Genomic DNA, 19,171 nt, shown 5'->3' on the forward strand with positions numbered 1-19,171 from the left:
GTAGGACAGAGGAAAATGGCCGAACTGATATTTTTATAAAATATCTCATGTTTTACATATTTGTGACGATGATGATTATTTTGTGGTAGGTTAAAGATGGAGCTCCTCCCAGTTCTCCCAGTTCAATCTGCAGATAAAAGCCACTCAGTCAGGAACACCCAATCAGAGCCAGGAGGCGGGGCTTAGCGATGGCAATCACTTCCCCTTTCTATTTCTATCAGCTGGTTCACCAAACACACAGGCTAAGATAGCTAGACTAAGTTAGAAACTATTTACTTAGAAACTCTGATATTTATGGTAGGTTAAAGATGGAGCTCCTCCCAGTTCTCCCAGTTCAATCTGCAGATAAAAGCCACTCAGTCAGGAACACCCAATCAGAGCCAGGAGGGATGGCAATCACTTCCCCTTTCTATTTCTATCAGCTGGTTCACCAAACACACAGGCTAAGATAGCTAGACTAAGTTAGAAACTATTTACTTAGAAACTCTGATATTTATGAATGTAGGAAGGACACGGTGAAAATGAACACAGTTTTCTTTATGTCAGTCTAAAGTAACCAAATTATTGCTGTTAATATTTTACAGTGTAACTTGATAAACCTCATAAATGATCTCTCTCATCTCTCTCTCTCTTATTTATCTTCAGCTCAAATCTCTCAGAGTGATCTCTCCCTCTCTCTCTCTCTCTCTCTCTCCATCTCTCTCATCTCTCTCTCTCCATCTCTCTCTCTCTCTCTCTCTCCATCTCTCTCTCTCTCTCTCTCCATCTCTCTCTCTCTCTCTCTCTCTCTCTCTCTCTCTCCATCACTCCATCTCTCTCTCTCCATCTCTCTCTCTCTCTCTCTCTCTCTCTCTCTCTCTCTCTCCATCTCTCTCTCTCTCTCTCTCTCTCTCTCTCTCTCTCTCTCTGCCTCTCTCTCTCTCTCTCAGGGTGGAGGCAGACCGCAGATCGTCTCTTTCCGTGGATGGATGCAGGCAGCGGAGGAAGGGGAGGATTGGCGGTTCTCGGTTCTCGGTTCTCGGTTCTCTTCCTCGGTCTCTGGTTGTGTTTTCCGGATACCTGCACCATCATCAGCGCGACTTAAGATGAGCTGAGGACTGATTATTGATCCGCTGCATCAGGTAAGCGTCCTCTCTAACTGATCAGTTTGGAGAGGTGGAGGAGGACAGTTACGTAACGGAGCCGGAGCGGCTCGGTTCGGTTCGGTTGTTGTTTCCTGCTGCTGCCGGGGGAAACGGCAGGTGTTATGCTGAGAAACGCATGCCTGCCGAGAATTGCGTGCCCTGTCGCGGGAGCGCGCATCGCTCTGAACTCTCATGTTGATGAGAAAACGGACTGAAATGACCGAATAGGAAACTTTTAAAGATATTTGTAACATTATCACGTTTCTTAACCATGTGAGCTCTGAAACGGTGGGTTTTATTTCGCAGATTAATTTACATAAATACGGTTTTTACATCTTTATTGAGACAAATGAGTGGAAGGTTTTTCAGTGTCTGATGAAAATGTTCTCCATGGTTTGAAATTCCCCGATTTTTCTTTTAGCACCATAATAGCTAAAGCATTGTTTTTCAGTTCAACCTTCCTCACCGGTCAGTGGACTATTTGATCTCATGTATTCATTATTTCACAACACAGTAAGAAATATTCATATAGGACCCACTTTACTCAAATCTAACTCTGAAGCAGTTCACATTCATCAATCTGTCAGCTGCGGGTTTGTTGACAGTGATGGTGGTTCCACTTATCGCCTCTTTTGTTGAGACACAATGAATCCAGCAGATCAAATAAAAACAGCTCATATAAATATCGGCAGCTCATAATAGGCTTTGCGTAAAACACATCCCCCTGCAAACATGGAGAAATAAAGAGTTAAGAGGGATTTCACCTTTTCTAAATAATGACACTCGTTCTCTGAGCTTCTGCTATAAGTTTCATATCAACAGGACAATAGAAAGGGGATACAAATATCTCCAGGCTCAGAAATTAAAGTACCTCCCCCTACATTAATAGACTAGACAGTTAAGGATGATATAAAATGTTCTACATAACGGGCCTCTGTTTGTAATGCTTTAGCTTTTATGGTGTTAAAAGAAAAATCGGGGAATTTCAAACCATCTGTGGAGAACATTTTCATCAGACACTGAAAAACCTTCCACTCATTTGTCTCAATAAAGATGTAAAAACCGTATTTATGTAAATTAATCTGCGAAATAAAACCCACCGTTTCAGAGCTCACATGGTTAAGAAACGTGATAATATTACAAGTATCCTTAAAAGTTTCCTCTTTGGTCATTTCAGTCCGTTTTCTCATCAATATGAGAGTTCAGAGCGATGCGCGCTCCCGCGACAGGGCGCGCAATTCTCAGCAGGGATGCGTTTCTCAGCATAACACCTGGAAGCTGGAAGAAGGTGGAAGAAAACCCGGCAGGCTGCAGCCGCTCCAGGCCTTTGCTCATTCGGCTGATTATGGAGGCAGCAAATGAAGGAGCTTTTATCCATCTGCGGTTCTGCTGATTCCCAACTAAACATGTAGCTCAGCCTGAGCCGCAATAAAAGCTGCTGCGGTCATAAAGGTTTAAAATTAACCAGTCATCGTCCATTAACTAGCTAATTATCCCCAGGAAGAGCAGAACTCTTGGTTCAAGCGGCTTAAAACGGCAACGGAACCAGAAAATACATTTAATATACCAGAAAGTACAACATCTTCCCTGAATAATATTTATGTTTTAGCTGTCAACATTTAATTGAACTCATTCCATAATCAGAGATTATTGACAATAGAAGTAAAAATTAACATAATTTATTTTCATCTCTGAATTCTCTAAAACTTTTTTACAAATTTGATGTGCTACTTTTGCAAAAAATGTCCCTAAAAGTAAAGAAATCCAAAGAGAGAAAATGCGTATTAAATCAAATCTTGGTTGGGTCGTAGCAGATAAACTTTTATTGTTCCTGTAAAGTAAAACTAGACAGCTAAAGATAACTAATGAGATTTTCAGTCACATTTTTACTGCGATTATTTGGAACATTTTAGTAAAGACAAATTAAATCCTAAATTAATCTGCAAGAGAACCACATTATTATTATTATTATTATTATTATTATTATTATTATTGAAAACTAAATTGGTCCAAAAAAGTTAGTAGCATTTTTATAGTGAAGGATCTAAATAAAAACATAACAGCTAAAGCTAGAGTTAGCATAGCAGCACAGCTATCTGCAACAGAAAACCAGAAAAATTGTCATTTTAAAAAACACAAGCAATTGTTTACAATTTATTTTTAATTAATTGTTATTGTTTTGAAATATATTTAAACAGAAAAATAACAATGGCAACCCTGAACCTCTGCTTCTGGTTTTGGTTCAGTACAAGCTACTGTTAGCACAGCTATATGCTACAGGAAGCTGGAACAGTGGCTAATCTAAAGTACTGCACACCTCAGAGTTTCCACTTTCTTTACTTCAAACTGTATCTTCATAACATGGAAACAGTAAACATGAATATTTATTGCAGGATGTTGTTGTTGTTCCTCAAGACTAGCATTATGACACCAGCTAGGTAACCGTCACAGGAAGCCAGAAAAAGTGTATTTTTTAAACTACTTTTATATTTACACACTATGGGCTGTAGAACTGCTTATGATTCTTTTTGTTTGTTTTTTATTATCTAAATAAAGTTTTATGTTGCTGAAATGTCCAACCTGTGTTACTCGAAGAGGCTAATATTAGCACTGCAGTACAGCTACCACCCTACAGAAAGTTAGAAAAGTATGAGCTTACTTTAGAAGTTAAGGCAAAACCTGTGATTTATGTTTTTTGTAACATTTTAGGACCTAAATAAAAATAAAAGAGATGAAACTGAAGCTAGCGTTAGCTTTGCTTTAAAGCTGTAATGGAGCGTTATTCCACTGGAAGACGGTTAAAGCTCACATGACTCACTGTTTAAAATCGGAGAGATTGATAGATTTATTGATGTCAAACATATACATAATAATATTAATAGTGTGGTGAATGTTTTTAGGGTTGGTGTTGCTTTTAACGTCCCAGTGATGAAAGTGAGACGCTGCTGGTGTTGGAGGTGAAGCAACGCTGTGGAAAGATCAGCTGAGCTTATTGACAGAGTGTCTCACATGTTTAACAGTCTTATTACATTTTTCGCTTAGAAAAGTTGTACAAAGGGAATTTAACATGGTAAATGAGTCAGCAGTGCTGAATAATTTAGGATGTAAATGATGTGGGGAAACTAATTATGTAGAATGAATCCAATAACCAACAAATCTCTCTGGGATTGAAACTGTTTCTTCTGATCCAATCAGCGGCTGGAATGTTTCTGTCTAACAAGCTGCAGCTTTCTGAATCCACATGTTTCTGAATCCACATGTTTCTGAATCCACATGTTACTGAATCCACATGTTACTGAATCCACATGTTTCTGAATCCACATGTTTCTGAATCCACATGTTTCTGAATCCACATGTTTCTGAATCCACATGTTACTGAATCCACATGTTTCTGAATCCACATGTTTCTGAATCCACATGTTTCTGAATCCACATGTTTCTGAACATGTGGATTCAGAACCTAAAGTCTGACGGGTCAGAGTTTTTCCCAGGAAGTCGTTACCTGGAGGCAACATGGCTGCCAGCTGCTCACCTGGCTCAGGTTTCCTCCAGCCAGGCAGTAACTAGTTACTTTTACTCAGTTACATTTTGGAAAAAAAATCACTTTAAGGAGTACTTTTACTATGCTGTAATTATGCTATATTATATTTACATAACATAAATAATTTTATGATTTACTTCCTGAATTTGTGATAGATTTAATAAATCAGGTTTTTTGCAGAATATTTCAACAACACGTCAGCTCAAATTACTTTACATCATAAAAAATATTTTAAAACTCATCATAAATACATTGTATATTTAAGCTATGCAGGCATTATAATTAACATTAATTATTAATATTATTATTATTTTACTTCCTTTATTTAACCAGGTGAACCCCGTTGAGATCTAGATCTCATTTTCAGGACGGACCTGGACAGAAAGTCTGTAATACACAGCAGCCTGGCTACAAAATAAATGATTATTATTATAATACTTATTATTATCGTCCATCCATCCATCTTCTTCCTCTTATCCGGGTCGGGTCGCGGATAACATGTAATCGTCAGCAGCTTCAGAAGGGAGGCCCAGTCTTCCCTCTCCAGTCTCTTCTTCCAGCTCCTCCAGGAATCCCAAGGCGTTTCCAGGAATCCCAAGGCGTTCCCAGGCAGCAGAGAGACATCGTCCCTCCAGAGTGTCCTGGGTTTCCCCTCCTCCTGGTGGGACATGAACTCCTCACCAGGGAGGCGTCCAGGAGGCATCCTGACCAGATGCTCCTCAACTGGCCCCTCTCGATGTGAAGGAGCAGCAGCTCTACTCTGAGTCCCTCCTGGATGACTGAGCTTCTCTCTCTAAGGGAGAGCCCAGACACCCTATGGAGAAAACCCATTTCGGCCGCTTGTATCCATGATCTGGTTCTTTCGGTCATGACCCAAAGCTCATGACCATAGATGAGGGTGGGAACGTAGATCGACCGGTAAATCGAGAGCTTTGCTTTTTGGTTCAGCTCTCTCTTCACCACGACAGACCGGTACAGCGCCCGCTTGACGGCAGACGCTGCACCAATCCGCCTGTCGATCTCCCGCTCCCTTCTTCCCCCATTGGTGAACAAGATCCCGAGATACTTGAACTCCTCCACTTGGGGCAGGACACCCCCCCTGACCCGGAGAAGGCACTCTACCTTTCTCCGGCTCAAGACCATGGCCTCAGATTTGGAGGCACTGATCGCCATCCCAGCCGCTTCACACTCGGCTGCGAACCGCTCCAGCGAGAGCTGCAGATCACGACCCGATGAAGCCAAAAGGACCACATCATCCGCAAAAAGCAGAGATTTGATCCTAAGGTCACCAAAATGGATCCCCTCAACACCTTGGCTGGTCCAGATATTCTGTCCATAAAAGTAATGAACAGAATCGGTGACAAAGGGCAGCCCTGGCGGAGTCCAACTCTCACCGGAAACAAGCCCGACTTACTGCCGGTAATGTGGACCAGACTCTGACACCGGTCCTACAGGGACCTGACAGCCCGTACCAAGGAGCCCGGTACCCCATACTCCCGGAGAACCCCCCACAGGGCTCCCCGAGGGACTCGGTCGAACGCCTTCTCCAAGTCCACAGAACACATGTAGACTGGTTGGGCGAACTCCCAGAACCCTCCAGGACCTGCTGAGGGTGTAGAGCTGGTCCAGTGTTCCAGAACCAGAAGCAGAACCACACTGCTCTTCCTGAATCCGAGGTTCAACAATCCGACGGACCCTCCTCTCCAGAACCCCCGAATAGACCTTGCCAGGGAGGCTTAAGAGTGTGACCCCCCTGTAATTGGAGCACACCCTCCGGTCCCCCTTTTTGAACAGGGGGACCACCACCCCAGTCTGCCAATCCAGGGGAACTGCCCCCGATGTCCATGTGATATTGAAGAGTCGCGTTAGCCAACACAACCCTACAACATCCAGAGCCTTGAGGAACTCCGGGCAGATCTCATCCACCCCCGGGGCCCTGCCACCGAGGAGCTTTTTGACCACCGAGGAGCTTTTTGACCACCGAGGAGCTTTTTGACCACCTCGGCGACCTCGACCCCAGAGATCGGAGATACCAACTCAGAGTCTCCAGGCTCAGCTTCCACAATAGAAGGCATGTTGGTGGGATTGAGGAGGTCTTCAAAGTATTCTGATCTGAACAATGAACAAAGAAATAACCTAACTAGATTAACTAAACCTAAAGTGACAAAATAAGAAAACACTTCGGGGAACTAGAAGGACTTAACTTAACAGGAACCACTAAAGAAAAGTGAACCTGAACTCAGACATGTAAGAAAAACTGAACCCAGAGTGATGAAAAAACTAAGAAATAAACTTTACTAGAGTCTCTACAGGGAGGTTGAAACAAGGATTAAATACAAAATAAACTAGAATCACTGAAGAAAAGTGGAGATACAAGGAAAGGGAACCGAAGGAACTAAAGAATGAACCCAACTAGAAACACGATGAAGAATGAAAATAATGAAAACAACAAGAAGACAATTCTACTAACACTAAATAACCTCAAGCAATAAAACTGAAAGTCAACTAAAAACAGAATGAGACTTTCTGCTTTCAGCTCAGATTATTAATATGTAACAATTTATTAATATATTTGTTGTTTCGGCTGATTAGCAGTTTTTTGGATGTTTGTTCCAGATTAGAGAGAATAAAATATGCTTTATTTGTATTTTTGTTATTTTACATTTTGAGGGTAAAACTCCAGAATTTGGAAATAATTTACTTTGTTGTGGGGTGACGTCATCATTAAATATGAAATCACAGGATCTGATCTTGTAAACTCTTATTTTGGTCATTTCTCATACTTTGTCAGAGGAAACGTCAGTTGGTTCCTCTCACTCTGGTTTCTGCTAATTGCAGCAGCAGGTTCGCTTCTTGAAAATGGCGCCGACGGTTTGCTCCAGGGGAAATTATGCGTGATGGCTTCAGGGTGTATTTTCCTGTGGGACCGGAGCGAAATGCCCTCCGTCCTTATCAGACTATTTTTGTTTAAATCACCGTCTGATCTCAGCTTCACTGCGATCCTCTGAGCTGCTAAACGAGGCTTCAGCAAACGCTCTGCAGAAACTCTGAAGAGCTGAGAACGATTCTGACGTCGGTGGAGCTCAGCTGTTCAGAACCATAAATAGCTCCGGTTTCCTCCTGACTCGGACCGCATCTGGTTCTGCCTCAGCAGACCGACCTGAATCAAACCGCTGAAGCTCTTCAGCCCACATCCTGCTGCAGGACAAACTCAGCAGCACCAAGAGCAGAACCTCTGCTGGTTCTGACTGACCCAGTGAGGAGATGTAATGCGCTAGGAGTTCAGCCAGCTGCAGCTCACACAGCTTTTATTTTCCGGTTGAAATATGATGTCTGACTTGTAGTTAATTCAGGCTGGAATTAAAGTTAATGCAAGTCTTCCTTTGTTTTAACAAAAAGAAACAAAATCAAAGTTAGAGAAACAGGAAATTCTGTAGCTTCAACACTGAGGCTCAATAATTCATCAAACTATCAGATGCTGCAGGAATTATTTTTAATCTGCTGCAAATCGACAATCCACAAGATCCAACATATTGATTTTAATATATTATTATTTATATATTATTGTTAATAATATACTAACCTCCATGCTACAGAAAACCTGAACAGCAGATCAGTTTTTATTTAATCGTTTCTCACAGTTAATACAGGATGGATGGATGAAGTAAATATCTCACAGTGATTCTCCATTTAATCTGGTCTTTTTATGGAAAAGATAGCGATAGCATAGTAGTACAGCTCGCTGCAACAGAAAATGAGCAAAGTAGCAGCTTAAAACGTTTGAAATTAAGTCAAGAACCTGAATTTTTTTGTAACGTAATACAATCTAAATGAAAATAACATAACAGATTATATTAAATATCCTCTTATTTTTTGCACAAGCTAGCATTAGCCATCAGTGGCTACAGGGCCGGCCCAAGGCAAAGCAAACTAAGCAGCCGCTTAGGGCCACTAAGGGGCCCACTCAGTGGAGCTAATTTGTTTTTTGTTTTTCTTTTAGTAATAATTTCTATGTCATTATAATATCAAAAACACACAATTTCACTGTGAATGATCTGTTTTTACAATAATAAATATTTGATAATGTATGTAATGTATGTATGTATTTATTGATAAAAAGAATAAATAAATTGCTTTTGGCGCCCCCTGGTGGACGGGTTGGTATTGCACACTTCGCCGGTAACGTGAGCTGCCGAGCAGAACATCTAAACGTCCAAAGCTCCGGTCAGAAGTTAAATTAGCAAAACTATGTCTCAAAAAAGTACTTATCCTTCAGGAAGGGAGAAAGAAAGAGGAAGAATAGAAAAAAGCCGAGATAAAGGTTTGTTTTAATGAGCCTTGGTGATGTGATGTAATGTAAAAGATTAGTAAAGCTGCTAACAGAACATTAGCTCCCAGAAATCAACTGGTTTATCAACCAGTTGGCCAATAAATGTATCTTATTGAACATGAATATAATGTAAACAGCACAGCCAGAGAGGCTATAAGTTTATATCAGGTGTGTGAATGACCTAATAATTGGACTGCTGACTGCAGCCGGTCCATATTGTTAGCAGAACTAGAGGGGCTCAAACCTGATTTGGCTCTAAATAAACAAAGTGCAAAAGTTATTATTTGTGAGCAAATCTGCTCAAGAATCTTTTTTACTTTCGAGTTGAAAATCTGCAATACAAAAGTAAAATCAAATTTTCAGAGGGATTCTCAAAGGAACATTTGAGTCTCATCATGTTCCAATACGGATATCGACTCGATATGTTGGGTCAATGCAGAGAGTTGCACTGCACACTGTAGAACCAAACCTGTTATATTTATGTTTTTTTTTTTAATTGTCTGATCGTTCAGGTTTTGAAAATCTTGCTGTGTAAATCAAACATAACGTCACAAACTCCAACCCACCATAAATGTACATTTCTAAATGATTTTGTTATAAATGTGTGCATGTTGGTGTCTGCAGTACTACTAGTGTAATTAGCTCCCAGTGTTCCCAGTCTTTTATTGAACCTCTTCCCAACAGGCCTGTATTGTTGGCTTATTTTTATTTATTTATTTTTTATTCAGAATATTGCGAGTGACAAAAAAAGCAGCTGTTAGATGAATGGCAGCTCCCAGGACATTGTTCTGCCCAGACGAGATGAAACAGGCTAGTGCTACCCAGCGCCACGGCCTCTCCCAGCTTTTACATTCCTGCTGCACTTCGCGCGCCGTGGAGCCGAGCCGCGAGTTGCCATGGAAACCAGCGCCGCTCGCGCTCCCGTATTCCCCCGGCGCGGGTAGCGCGAGCGGCTTCGGCAGAGAGAGGAGAGATTTACTGTCTCTATTTCTGCTTCTTCTTCTGCTGCTTTTCTTGCAGCATCACGGATCTCCAGAACTATAAGCTTCAGCTCCGATATGAGAGTTATCATGTTACATAAATGGAATCTGAGAGCTTTGAAATGGGAAAAGTGTTGAACACTTGTAGAGGCTGACAGCATTTTTTAAATGTAAACGTGACATTTAAGATTCAAAAATCACATCAAACCAATTAAAAACATTTTTATTACATCATGGGCTTAATGAGATGTTAAACATCTACATGAATCTGACAGACATCGAAACACATTTTTCATTTATTGCCTTGTACTTGTACATCTAGTATTTACTCATTTTCAATCCTGTTTTTCTGCAGCACAGAAAAAAATACTAGTTTCATGTGAAATAAAATATCTTTAAAACCGTAAAGAGCAGCACTAATTTCAAATACATAATGTGTGGGCGTTGGAGAGAAAGCTGCGCTGGATGTTTGCTGACCTCTGAACTTTGCTTTAGACAGGATCGATTGTGAAAAACATTTATTTTCAACAGTTTCTCTGATAACAGCAGCAGTTCAAACTGGCCGGCCGGTTTGGACTCGTTCCTGCGGCTCGTTTCTCCTGCAGGCATTGAAACGTTTCCTCTGTGGGACTCGACACGTTTCACTGAATCTTCACTCTGGACTTTAGACCATTGACAGCTGGAGCGTTTTGATTTGCCACGATGTCCCATCAGGCGGCTCAGACTAGTCCGATGTGTCCACTGGGTCGACTGGAAACAGGCTGCATTGTGTTTCCATCTGATCTATTTCAACATCACCACGTTTCATAAAAACTAAACAGGAATTCATTACATGATCTGATTTATTTAACTTAAAAAGAAAAGCAACAATTATTGCAGCAGTTAAGATAACCCTTTTTAACTTTTAGTTCCTCCTCAGATATTGATGCAACTTAATGAAATCACAGAATTGATATCTGCTGCTGTTTTCAAATGCAGAATGTTTAATTTAAGCTATTAAGAATGTAAAATATGACAAACATTTCTCCTGCTAGACGGCCGAGGGAAGGATTCAAACTGAACCTTGAGGCTGAATTCACACCAGACCTGTTTGGTTCCCTTTAACCCGACTCCGGTCCGTTTGCCTAAGTGTGAACACTAACCGACCTTTGACCTCTGGTCCTCCAAACCTCTGAACTCTGGTTCGGTTGGAATGTGAACACCAAGACCGCAACACAGTGTTCTACATCACTGGGCATTCTAGGTAAATCCAACCAAAGCTAACATGCTAGCCTAGCGCTAGCAGCAGAAATGTCTCCTGGTCTTCAGCCAAAGACTAAAGAGAAATCCTCCAACACTAAAATCTGACGCCTCCATCTTGTTTCCATCTGGTGAAGAAGGAAGTTGCTCTCAGTGTCTTCAGAGGTTTTTGTGTGGTTTCCTTCAGTGGTTGTTGGTGCAGCGCCCCCACAGGCCAGGAGGGGAACAGGTTGGTTTGACTCAGAACCACAGCAGATGATGGAGTTCTGGTTCCAATAGAACCGGGTCGACCGGACTGAAGGAGGATTCAGCTGAATATAATTGGATTATATAAAACTGAAGGCTTTTTGTGAACTGGTGCCATTTAAAAATGGTGAATTGTAAACAAAGCAACAATAAAATGTTAAATTAGACTCATTAATTTATTGCGTTCTTTGCGATATGATATTTAAGGGGGCAGTATTACGTAAAATTGACTTTTTTGATCTTTATATCACGTTTCTTTGATTCTTTCATATTTGAGAAGTCCATTAGTCTCCATGGCAACCATTCAGGTGTTAAAACTGGGTGAACTTAGCCCCGCCTTCAAGGCTTAGCTCCTCCCCCACTCAGCTTCTTCAGATTAGCCAGCAGCAAATAGCTGAGCTCATTATAGGAGCTGCTGTAAAAACCTTAAAGGGTTAGAGGAGCCATGTTGGGAGGACTTTCTGAAGGTGGAGCTTCAGAAACAGCAGGAGCTTCTTAAAGAGACAGAGATCCAATTTCAAGGTGTTAAATCAGGAGGTAAAATGTATTAAGTCATATTTGATATAAAGCATTTTGTAACAACTAGTGGTAACAGAAAGGACAATCAGACCCGCACCTGCCATCTGACTCTTAACAGTTTCCATGTTTGTCTCGCAGGCTTGAATCTCCCTGAGACCAAATGGAGCAGGATGTGGAGAGTCCGGCCGCCGTTAGGAAGCCCAAACTGCCCAAACAGGCCCGGGAAGACCTGCCCAAGCAGCTGGCAGAGGTAGACCGAGCAAAGAAGATCCAGCGCTACGTCCAAAAAGATGGGAAGTGCAACGTCCACCACGGGAACGTCCGCGAGACCTACCGCTACCTGACAGATATTTTCACCACGCTGGTGGACCTGAAGTGGCGGTTCAACCTGTTCATCTTTGTGCTGGTGTACACGGTGACATGGCTGTTCTTCGGCCTGATGTGGTGGCTCATCGCCTATCTCCGTGGCGACCTGGACCATATAGCTGATGATCAGTGGACTCCGTGCGTCAACAACCTCAACGGCTTCGTATCGGCCTTCCTGTTCTCCATAGAGACGGAGACCACCATCGGCTACGGATACAGAGTTATCACGGACAAATGCCCCGAGGGAATTGTTCTGCTTTTGGTCCAGTCAGTGCTGGGGTCCATCGTCAATGCCTTCATGGTGGGCTGCATGTTTGTTAAGATCTCGCAGCCCAAGAAGCGAGCGGAGACTCTTGTGTTTTCCACCAACGCCGTCATCTCCATAAGAGACGGACGGCTGTGCCTGATGTTCAGAGTCGGAGACCTCAGAAACTCGCACATCGTAGAGGCTTCGATCAGAGCCAAGCTCATCAAGTCAAAGCAGACCAAGGAAGGGGAGTTCATTCCTCTCAACCAGACAGACATTAACGTAGGCTACAACACCGGCGATGACCGGCTGTTCCTGGTGTCACCGCTCATCATCTGCCACGAGATAAACCAGCACAGTCCCTTCTGGGAGATCTCCCAGGCTCACCTGGCCAAGGAAGAGCTGGAGATCGTTGTGATCCTGGAGGGAATGGTGGAGGCCACAGGTCAGCTCACACTCAGGAATTAACAACCTTAATATTTAATCCAACTTAAGATTTCTAAAGGCGACCAGCTCCCTGGAACAGATTAGGATTGGTCAACGGCCTATACAAAACATGTTCATTATTTATCACTAACCCATTCTTAGATGATGAGATTTCAGTCTGATTAGTTCTGCCTATTGTTACATGCTCGCACTTTGCGAGCCCCCACTGGATTGAGGTTATGTTCCTCAATCCAGATGGCATCCATGCAGAAGGGAAAGCCCTCGCGATCCCTCATGCGTCAGGCGTTTCGTTTAATAGTTTTTATGTTTTCTTTGTCTTTAAATATATATATCTAGTTTTCTTTGCTCTTTTCCTTAAAAAATCCGCACCTCTGGTGATTTCGATGGTGGTTGGTCTTGGCAGGCGTGTAACTTCCCCGGTGCTAAAATTCCTAGCGTCCAGCCGGTTTTGTCCAAAAAAAACAAAACAAATCAAAACAAACGAAGACAAACTTCCTCCCGGCCAAAAACTTCCGACGCTCCCCTCTGGGTGGATCCGTCCCGAGGTGAAGGTACTCTTTTCATCCAGAGCCTTCCCGCACCGTTTTTAATCAATATTCCTTTTCGAACTCCGCTGCTACCGCAGCTTCGCACACGCCGCCATCACTCATCTCCCTCAGGTGCGCCACCAACCCAACTAAAAACACCTGGGCTGGCTAAGCCCCGCCCTCCACCGGTGAACCGTCAAAGGTGCCAACAATAAAACAAAAATAAACAATCAGGAGGCAGAAGCAAAGTGCGAGCATGTAACACTATTTGGAGTGAAAATACCTGCAAACAGATGAGCAATTATACAACTGTACATCTTTGAAAAGCATGAGTGGAGCCTCCTGCTCAACCAGCCAGAGTGCAGCAAGTCAACAACTAAACTCTTGTCTTTTCCAACAGCCATTGTACAGCGCATAAAAACCAGCTGAGCAAACGCTGGAGAACAGCCGGGGTTGCTAGTGTCGTGGAAAAAATACTCCAGATCTATAACTCTAGATCTATAGCTCTTGATCTAAAACTCTAGATCTATAGCTCCAGATCTATATTTCTAAATCTATAGCTCTAGATCTATAACTCTAGATCGTTCCTCTTTAGGTCCAGTTTGATGTATTTGGACAGAAAATATTTCTAAATTTATGCTTGTCATAATCTAATAATCCAGATTTTCATCCTCAGAAATCACAAACAGATTTAAAGTGAAATGATTTGAAAACAGATTATAGTTTCATAAATAAAGTGTTTTCTTGCTGTGAGTGATCAGACAGATAATTAATCATGTGGAAAATGATTTATCGGTTCACCAGCAGTGGAACAAGTTCAACTCTTTCATATTTGGTTCTGCGTTTTGTCCTTTTTACTCTCCAAAGCAGCAGGAAGAGTAAAAACCTGGAGCTGGATATTAAAATTGAGATTTATGTGCAGACTAACCCACAGTGTCTAAAATGACTGAAAATTTCTTTTAGGGAAAAGATTCAGATTTTTGAATCTATTTTCAGCCCTTAATCCCTGTTCATGTGTCAAATAATCCATATTATGGATTTTTATTATTTTAGTTTTTAATTGGATAGAAATGACACATTCTGGAGATTTTACATTTAATCACTCCTTTTGTAATGTTGAAAATATGCAAAAGATATAAATAAACAAATAATGAAGTTCCTTTTTAAAAATAAGACAATAAAACAGTTTCCTTCACTGAAACTTGATCGTTTTCTGCAGGTAAAAATACTAAAATGATGAATTTCTCACTGACAGCATCAACACAGCAGAGCTGATCTGTTCAGAAATGATCTCATTAATAACTGGATAATTTTACACATTTTAAATCACATGAAATTAAATATGCCAAAAAAAGTTAATTTTTTTATCTTAAATGCAAAATATTGACATTTTCATACAGTTTTGTACATATTCATAACTCTGAATATGGTTTTTTTCAGCAAAACATTTTTTACTTTGAATCTGAGCTCCAGTTAATAATCGATTACCAAATTAGTTGATTATCTCAATAATCGATTCATCCGATTACGGTAATTGTTTCAGCAATAAAGGGGATTAAACCAGAGACTTTCCTCAGAAACGTCTCAGACTGATTTCCCGGTCATGGCAGCATCATGCCGTTCTGACGCTCCGGCCCTTTAAGTCGGACCGGGCCGGCGCCGCTGTGACCCAGATGCTGGCCTGGAAGAGGAAGCGCCGCCAGCTGCAGGGATTCTGAGTTCCATGTTGCTGCATTTTTTTCCTCCCATCAGATGAACTCTGCTGCTTTCTTTGTCAGGAAGTTTTGAACTTGCAGCCAGTTTTGCTAAATTAATGAGTTTCTGCCCAGAAACTGGAGTCTCTGGTTCTTTACTGCTTTAATAACGTCCAACTCTTTGATATTTAGTCATCATCTTACAGCTTTTTACTCTCTAATGCAGCAGAGATCTTCATAGGTCTGACTCCATTTCTGACAGCAATTTTACCAATGATAGCAGCTCAATAGATGATCAATAATAAAAATACAAGCTCACTAATTAAAAGGGAAAAACTCCAAACCAACTTAATAAACGAGTGAAAGGATCAGAAATAATTATAAAAGACATGAAGCTTCTGCCAATCAACCTGATGATTTTTAAACTTTTTAAACTGCATTAAACTTTACAGAATATTTGCTTTCTTTATTCTTCAAATGTTGGATTTTGCAAATAATGTTTACATTTTACTGAGTTATGGATGAGAGCCTGGAGCCTGGCAGCCACGAGGTTTGGGGTTCGATTGCCAGCCCGCGTCTCCAGGCTCTCTCCAGGTTCTCCAGGCTCTCTCCAGGTTCTCCAGGTTGTCTCCAGGCTCTCTCCAGGTTCTCCAGGTTGTCTCCAGGCTCTCTCCAGGTTCTCCAGGTTGTCTCCAGGTTGTCTCCAGGCTCTCTCCAGGTTGTCTCCAGGCTCTCTCCAGGTTCTCCAGGTTGTCTCCAGGCTCTCTCCAGGTTCTCCAGGTTGTCTCCAGGTTCTCCAGGTTGTCTCCAGGCTCTCTCCAGGTTCTCCAGGTTGTCTCCAGGCTCTCTCCAGGTTGTCTCCAGGCTCTCTCCAGGTTCTCCAGGTTGTCTCCAGGTTCTCCAGGTTGTCTCCAGGCTCTCTCCAGGTTCTCCAGGTTGTCTCCAGGTTCTCCAGGTTGTCTCCAGGCTCTCTCCAGGTTCTCCAGGTTGTCTCCAGAGCATTAAGGCCTGAGAGACTTAAGTGATCTTGCAATTAGATTTAATGATGATTAAGAAATATATATTTTTACACTTCAATTTTGATTGATTATAAAAAATGTAGTCTTGTATTTTAATTTATTAATGATTATAAAAATAAGTATTTTTTTGTACTTTGATTTAGTGATGATTATACAAAGAGTTGATGTAATGGAAAGCAGATTAAATGAATAAATGGTGAATAGAATTAAACTCAGATGATTATTATATTATTATTATTAACTCAGGTAATAACACATTACCTGCTGTTCCCAGACTGTTATAATAAGAGCAGAAGTCAGTTTTCTTCTAAACTAGATTGAGGAAGTAAATCCAGATGGTCAGTGAACAAACAACAAAAAAGGGGAGTAGACAGCCGTCAGCAAGGCGTTGACGGCTGTCAGAAGGTTTGGTGCTTTCCACAGAGCCATCGAACGTTGGAGAAGTCACTAAGGCCGTCACTCCATGCACAACCACAGGATGAGAGAGAATGAAAAATGAATTAGTCTGTCGAAGTTAGGTGTGAGTGTGTGGTTGGGTGTCTCTGTTTCCCTGTGATGAACTGGTGACCCATCCAGGTGACCCTCCCTCTCGCCCTTTGACCTCTGGAGAGGCACCAGCGCCTTCTGACCCCAATGGGATAAGGTTGGAAGAAAATGGATGCCTGGATGGGCAGTAGTTGCTAATGATGCTAATGTTAGCATCTGATAGATGCTAATGTCCTGCACACTTCTGCAGGAGGCTCCACTTCTGCTTTTCAAAGACATATGGTCTTATAATTGCACATCTGATTTTTACAGTGAAAAAGTCGATCAGACTGAAATCTGACTGTCTAAGAATAATTTAGTGCAGAAATGTTGTGAAGGTTTTGTTTAGGCCATAGATTCAGGCTAATGTCACCTGTCCTTTGATTTCTACCATATCAGTGGTGATAAATGACGTGTTGTCGGTAGTGTCTGAGCCTGGCTGTGTCTGCAGGGATGACGTGTCAGGCCAGGAGCTCCTACGTCAGCAGCGAGATCAAGTGGGGTTACCGCTTCATGCCCGTCCTGACGCTGGAGGACGGCTTCTACGAGGTCGACTACAACAGCTTCCACGAGATCTACGAAACCAACACGCCCGCCTGCAGCGCCAAAGAGCTGGCCGACACGGCCGCCCGCACCCGGCTGCCCCTCACCTGGTCGCTGGCCAGCAAGCTGAGCCAACAGGGGCTGGCCGAGTCGGAGCAGGACAGCGAGGCCGGCCCGGAGAGCCAGGACAAGGCGGCCGAGAGGAACGGGGAGATAGCCAACCTGGAGAGCGAGTCCAAAGTGTAGCGAGAACCGAGCGGCTCAGCCAGCGCACTGCGGGAGGGAGAACTGTAGAAATCCTTTACTAGATCCGCTTTTCAGATTCACACCTGGAGAACCAGAACATGTAGACATGAGGCCACAGCTGGACTGAGAATCCTCTGCATGTTTCAGCTGTTATGTGACGTTTCCTCAGATCCCTGTTATTTTTTCTAACCAGATACTCCTAGGGGCATTTGAAAAAGTATTTTTGTACATATTATAATCAGTTTTGAATTCTTTGTTTTGTTTCTGTGTGAATATCTACATGATGTTTGATACTAATACCTTTAGATTAGTTCTGTATATATTTATGCCTTACTGTATGTATAAAGCTTTCAATAATCTTTTTTCAGAAATATATCGACGCATGTAACAGTTCATTTATCTGGTATTCTGCACAAACTGGACAACATTAACGCTCTGAGACAAACATGGATGGATGCAAGCTCTAGTTGAAACCAATGAGGAATTCTTCCCCAGATGAAAAGTGTGTGTTTATGATTGAACTAGACCAAGCCATGACTCGCTGCTTGCAGCTGATCCACTTCAGACAACGGCCCTTTAAAACTGCATTTTGTCACTTTTTTGCACACTGGAGACTCCTTGTCAGGCGCAGGATGTTAGCTGATGTTCTCCAAATTTTCCTCACATGTTACCTAAAATCATAGACAATAATAAACATTAAGTTTCTTATTATGCACCTGACAATTTATTTTGCTTGTTTTTGTTTTCACAAATTGTTCTGGTTAATAGACTTCATATGATTTACTCTTTGAAGCTTAAAGTTCAAGCTAATAGGCTGTAAACAATGAATAGACACAATTAATTGCAAACTAATGGATTATTAGATTAAAATTGGTTGCAATCCATTAACTAATGTCCGCTCTTGGACCTTGTTTCAGTGCTGTACTTTGGCCGCCATCCAGCAGAGGGCGCCGCTGGTCGTCCTTAAAGGGAGCCATTAATGCAGAAGTAAAGATGGCGGACTGTCCCGGAACCGGAAACAGAAACATTCCAAACAGAGTTCGGTGTTGGATGGAAACGAACTTTATTCGGTTCTGTTCGTTTAACTGCAGCGGTTTCAGCTTCGTGTCGCTCTTTCAGACGAACTGCGGAAACTTTTCAACCAGCAGCTGCGAAGACGGAAAGTTTAAATAATTTCATTTTTCTATTCAGCAAAAGCTAGGAGGTTGCTGTTTATTTATACATGTTTAAGTTGTCTAATAATACGAGAAAACAACAATTTTCTGTTTATTCAGTCAGTAAATTAAGATTTTATGTTTTAATTTATGCAACTTGTGAAAAATGTAACCCTTTGTGTTTTGGAGAGACGGTCGGCCGTTTTGATTAAAGAGAAAATTACAAATTTAAGAAAAATGCCGCTTGTCAGTTAAACATTAATCGATCGATAAGCTCAATCAACTTTAGATTAACCCATTAATCAATAACTTGCATCCATAAAACGAAGATAACAGTAAATACAATGACACAGCTCTTAAGCAAACTTATCTTAAATTAAATAAAATATTCTTGAGCTACCCTGAAAGAGGGAGCCTTGTTTTT

General features: G+C 41.8%; 1 protein-coding gene across 1 annotated transcript; it reads left to right on the forward strand.

The window, feature by feature from the left end:
• Positions 1 to 910: 910 nt before the first annotated feature.
• kcnj6 (potassium inwardly rectifying channel subfamily J member 6) lies at positions 911 to 18,977 on the forward strand. Its single transcript, XM_044140509.1, has 3 exons — positions 911 to 1,121; positions 12,118 to 13,037; positions 17,256 to 18,977. The coding sequence occupies exons 2-3, from the start codon at positions 12,140 to 12,142 to the stop codon at positions 17,591 to 17,593; spliced, it is 1,236 nt and encodes a 411-aa protein (XP_043996444.1). The 5' UTR covers positions 911 to 1,121; positions 12,118 to 12,139; the 3' UTR covers positions 17,594 to 18,977.
• Positions 18,978 to 19,171: the final 194 nt, after the last annotated feature.

This window comes from Gambusia affinis, linkage group LG15 (genome assembly GCF_019740435.1).
Source record: "Gambusia affinis linkage group LG15, SWU_Gaff_1.0, whole genome shotgun sequence".
Classification (NCBI taxonomy): domain Eukaryota; kingdom Metazoa; phylum Chordata; class Actinopteri; order Cyprinodontiformes; family Poeciliidae; genus Gambusia; species Gambusia affinis.

Excerpts from the sequence above, each read along its gene's own strand:
- kcnj6 (XM_044140509.1), top strand. The coding sequence starts at position 12,140 with ATGGAGCAGGATGTGGAGAGTCCGGCCGCCGTTAGGAAGCCCAAACTG. Across the intron at positions 13,038-17,255 it reads GGGAATGGTGGAGGCCACAG|GGATGACGTGTCAGGCCAGG; the intron begins GTCAGCTCACAC and ends CTGTGTCTGCAG.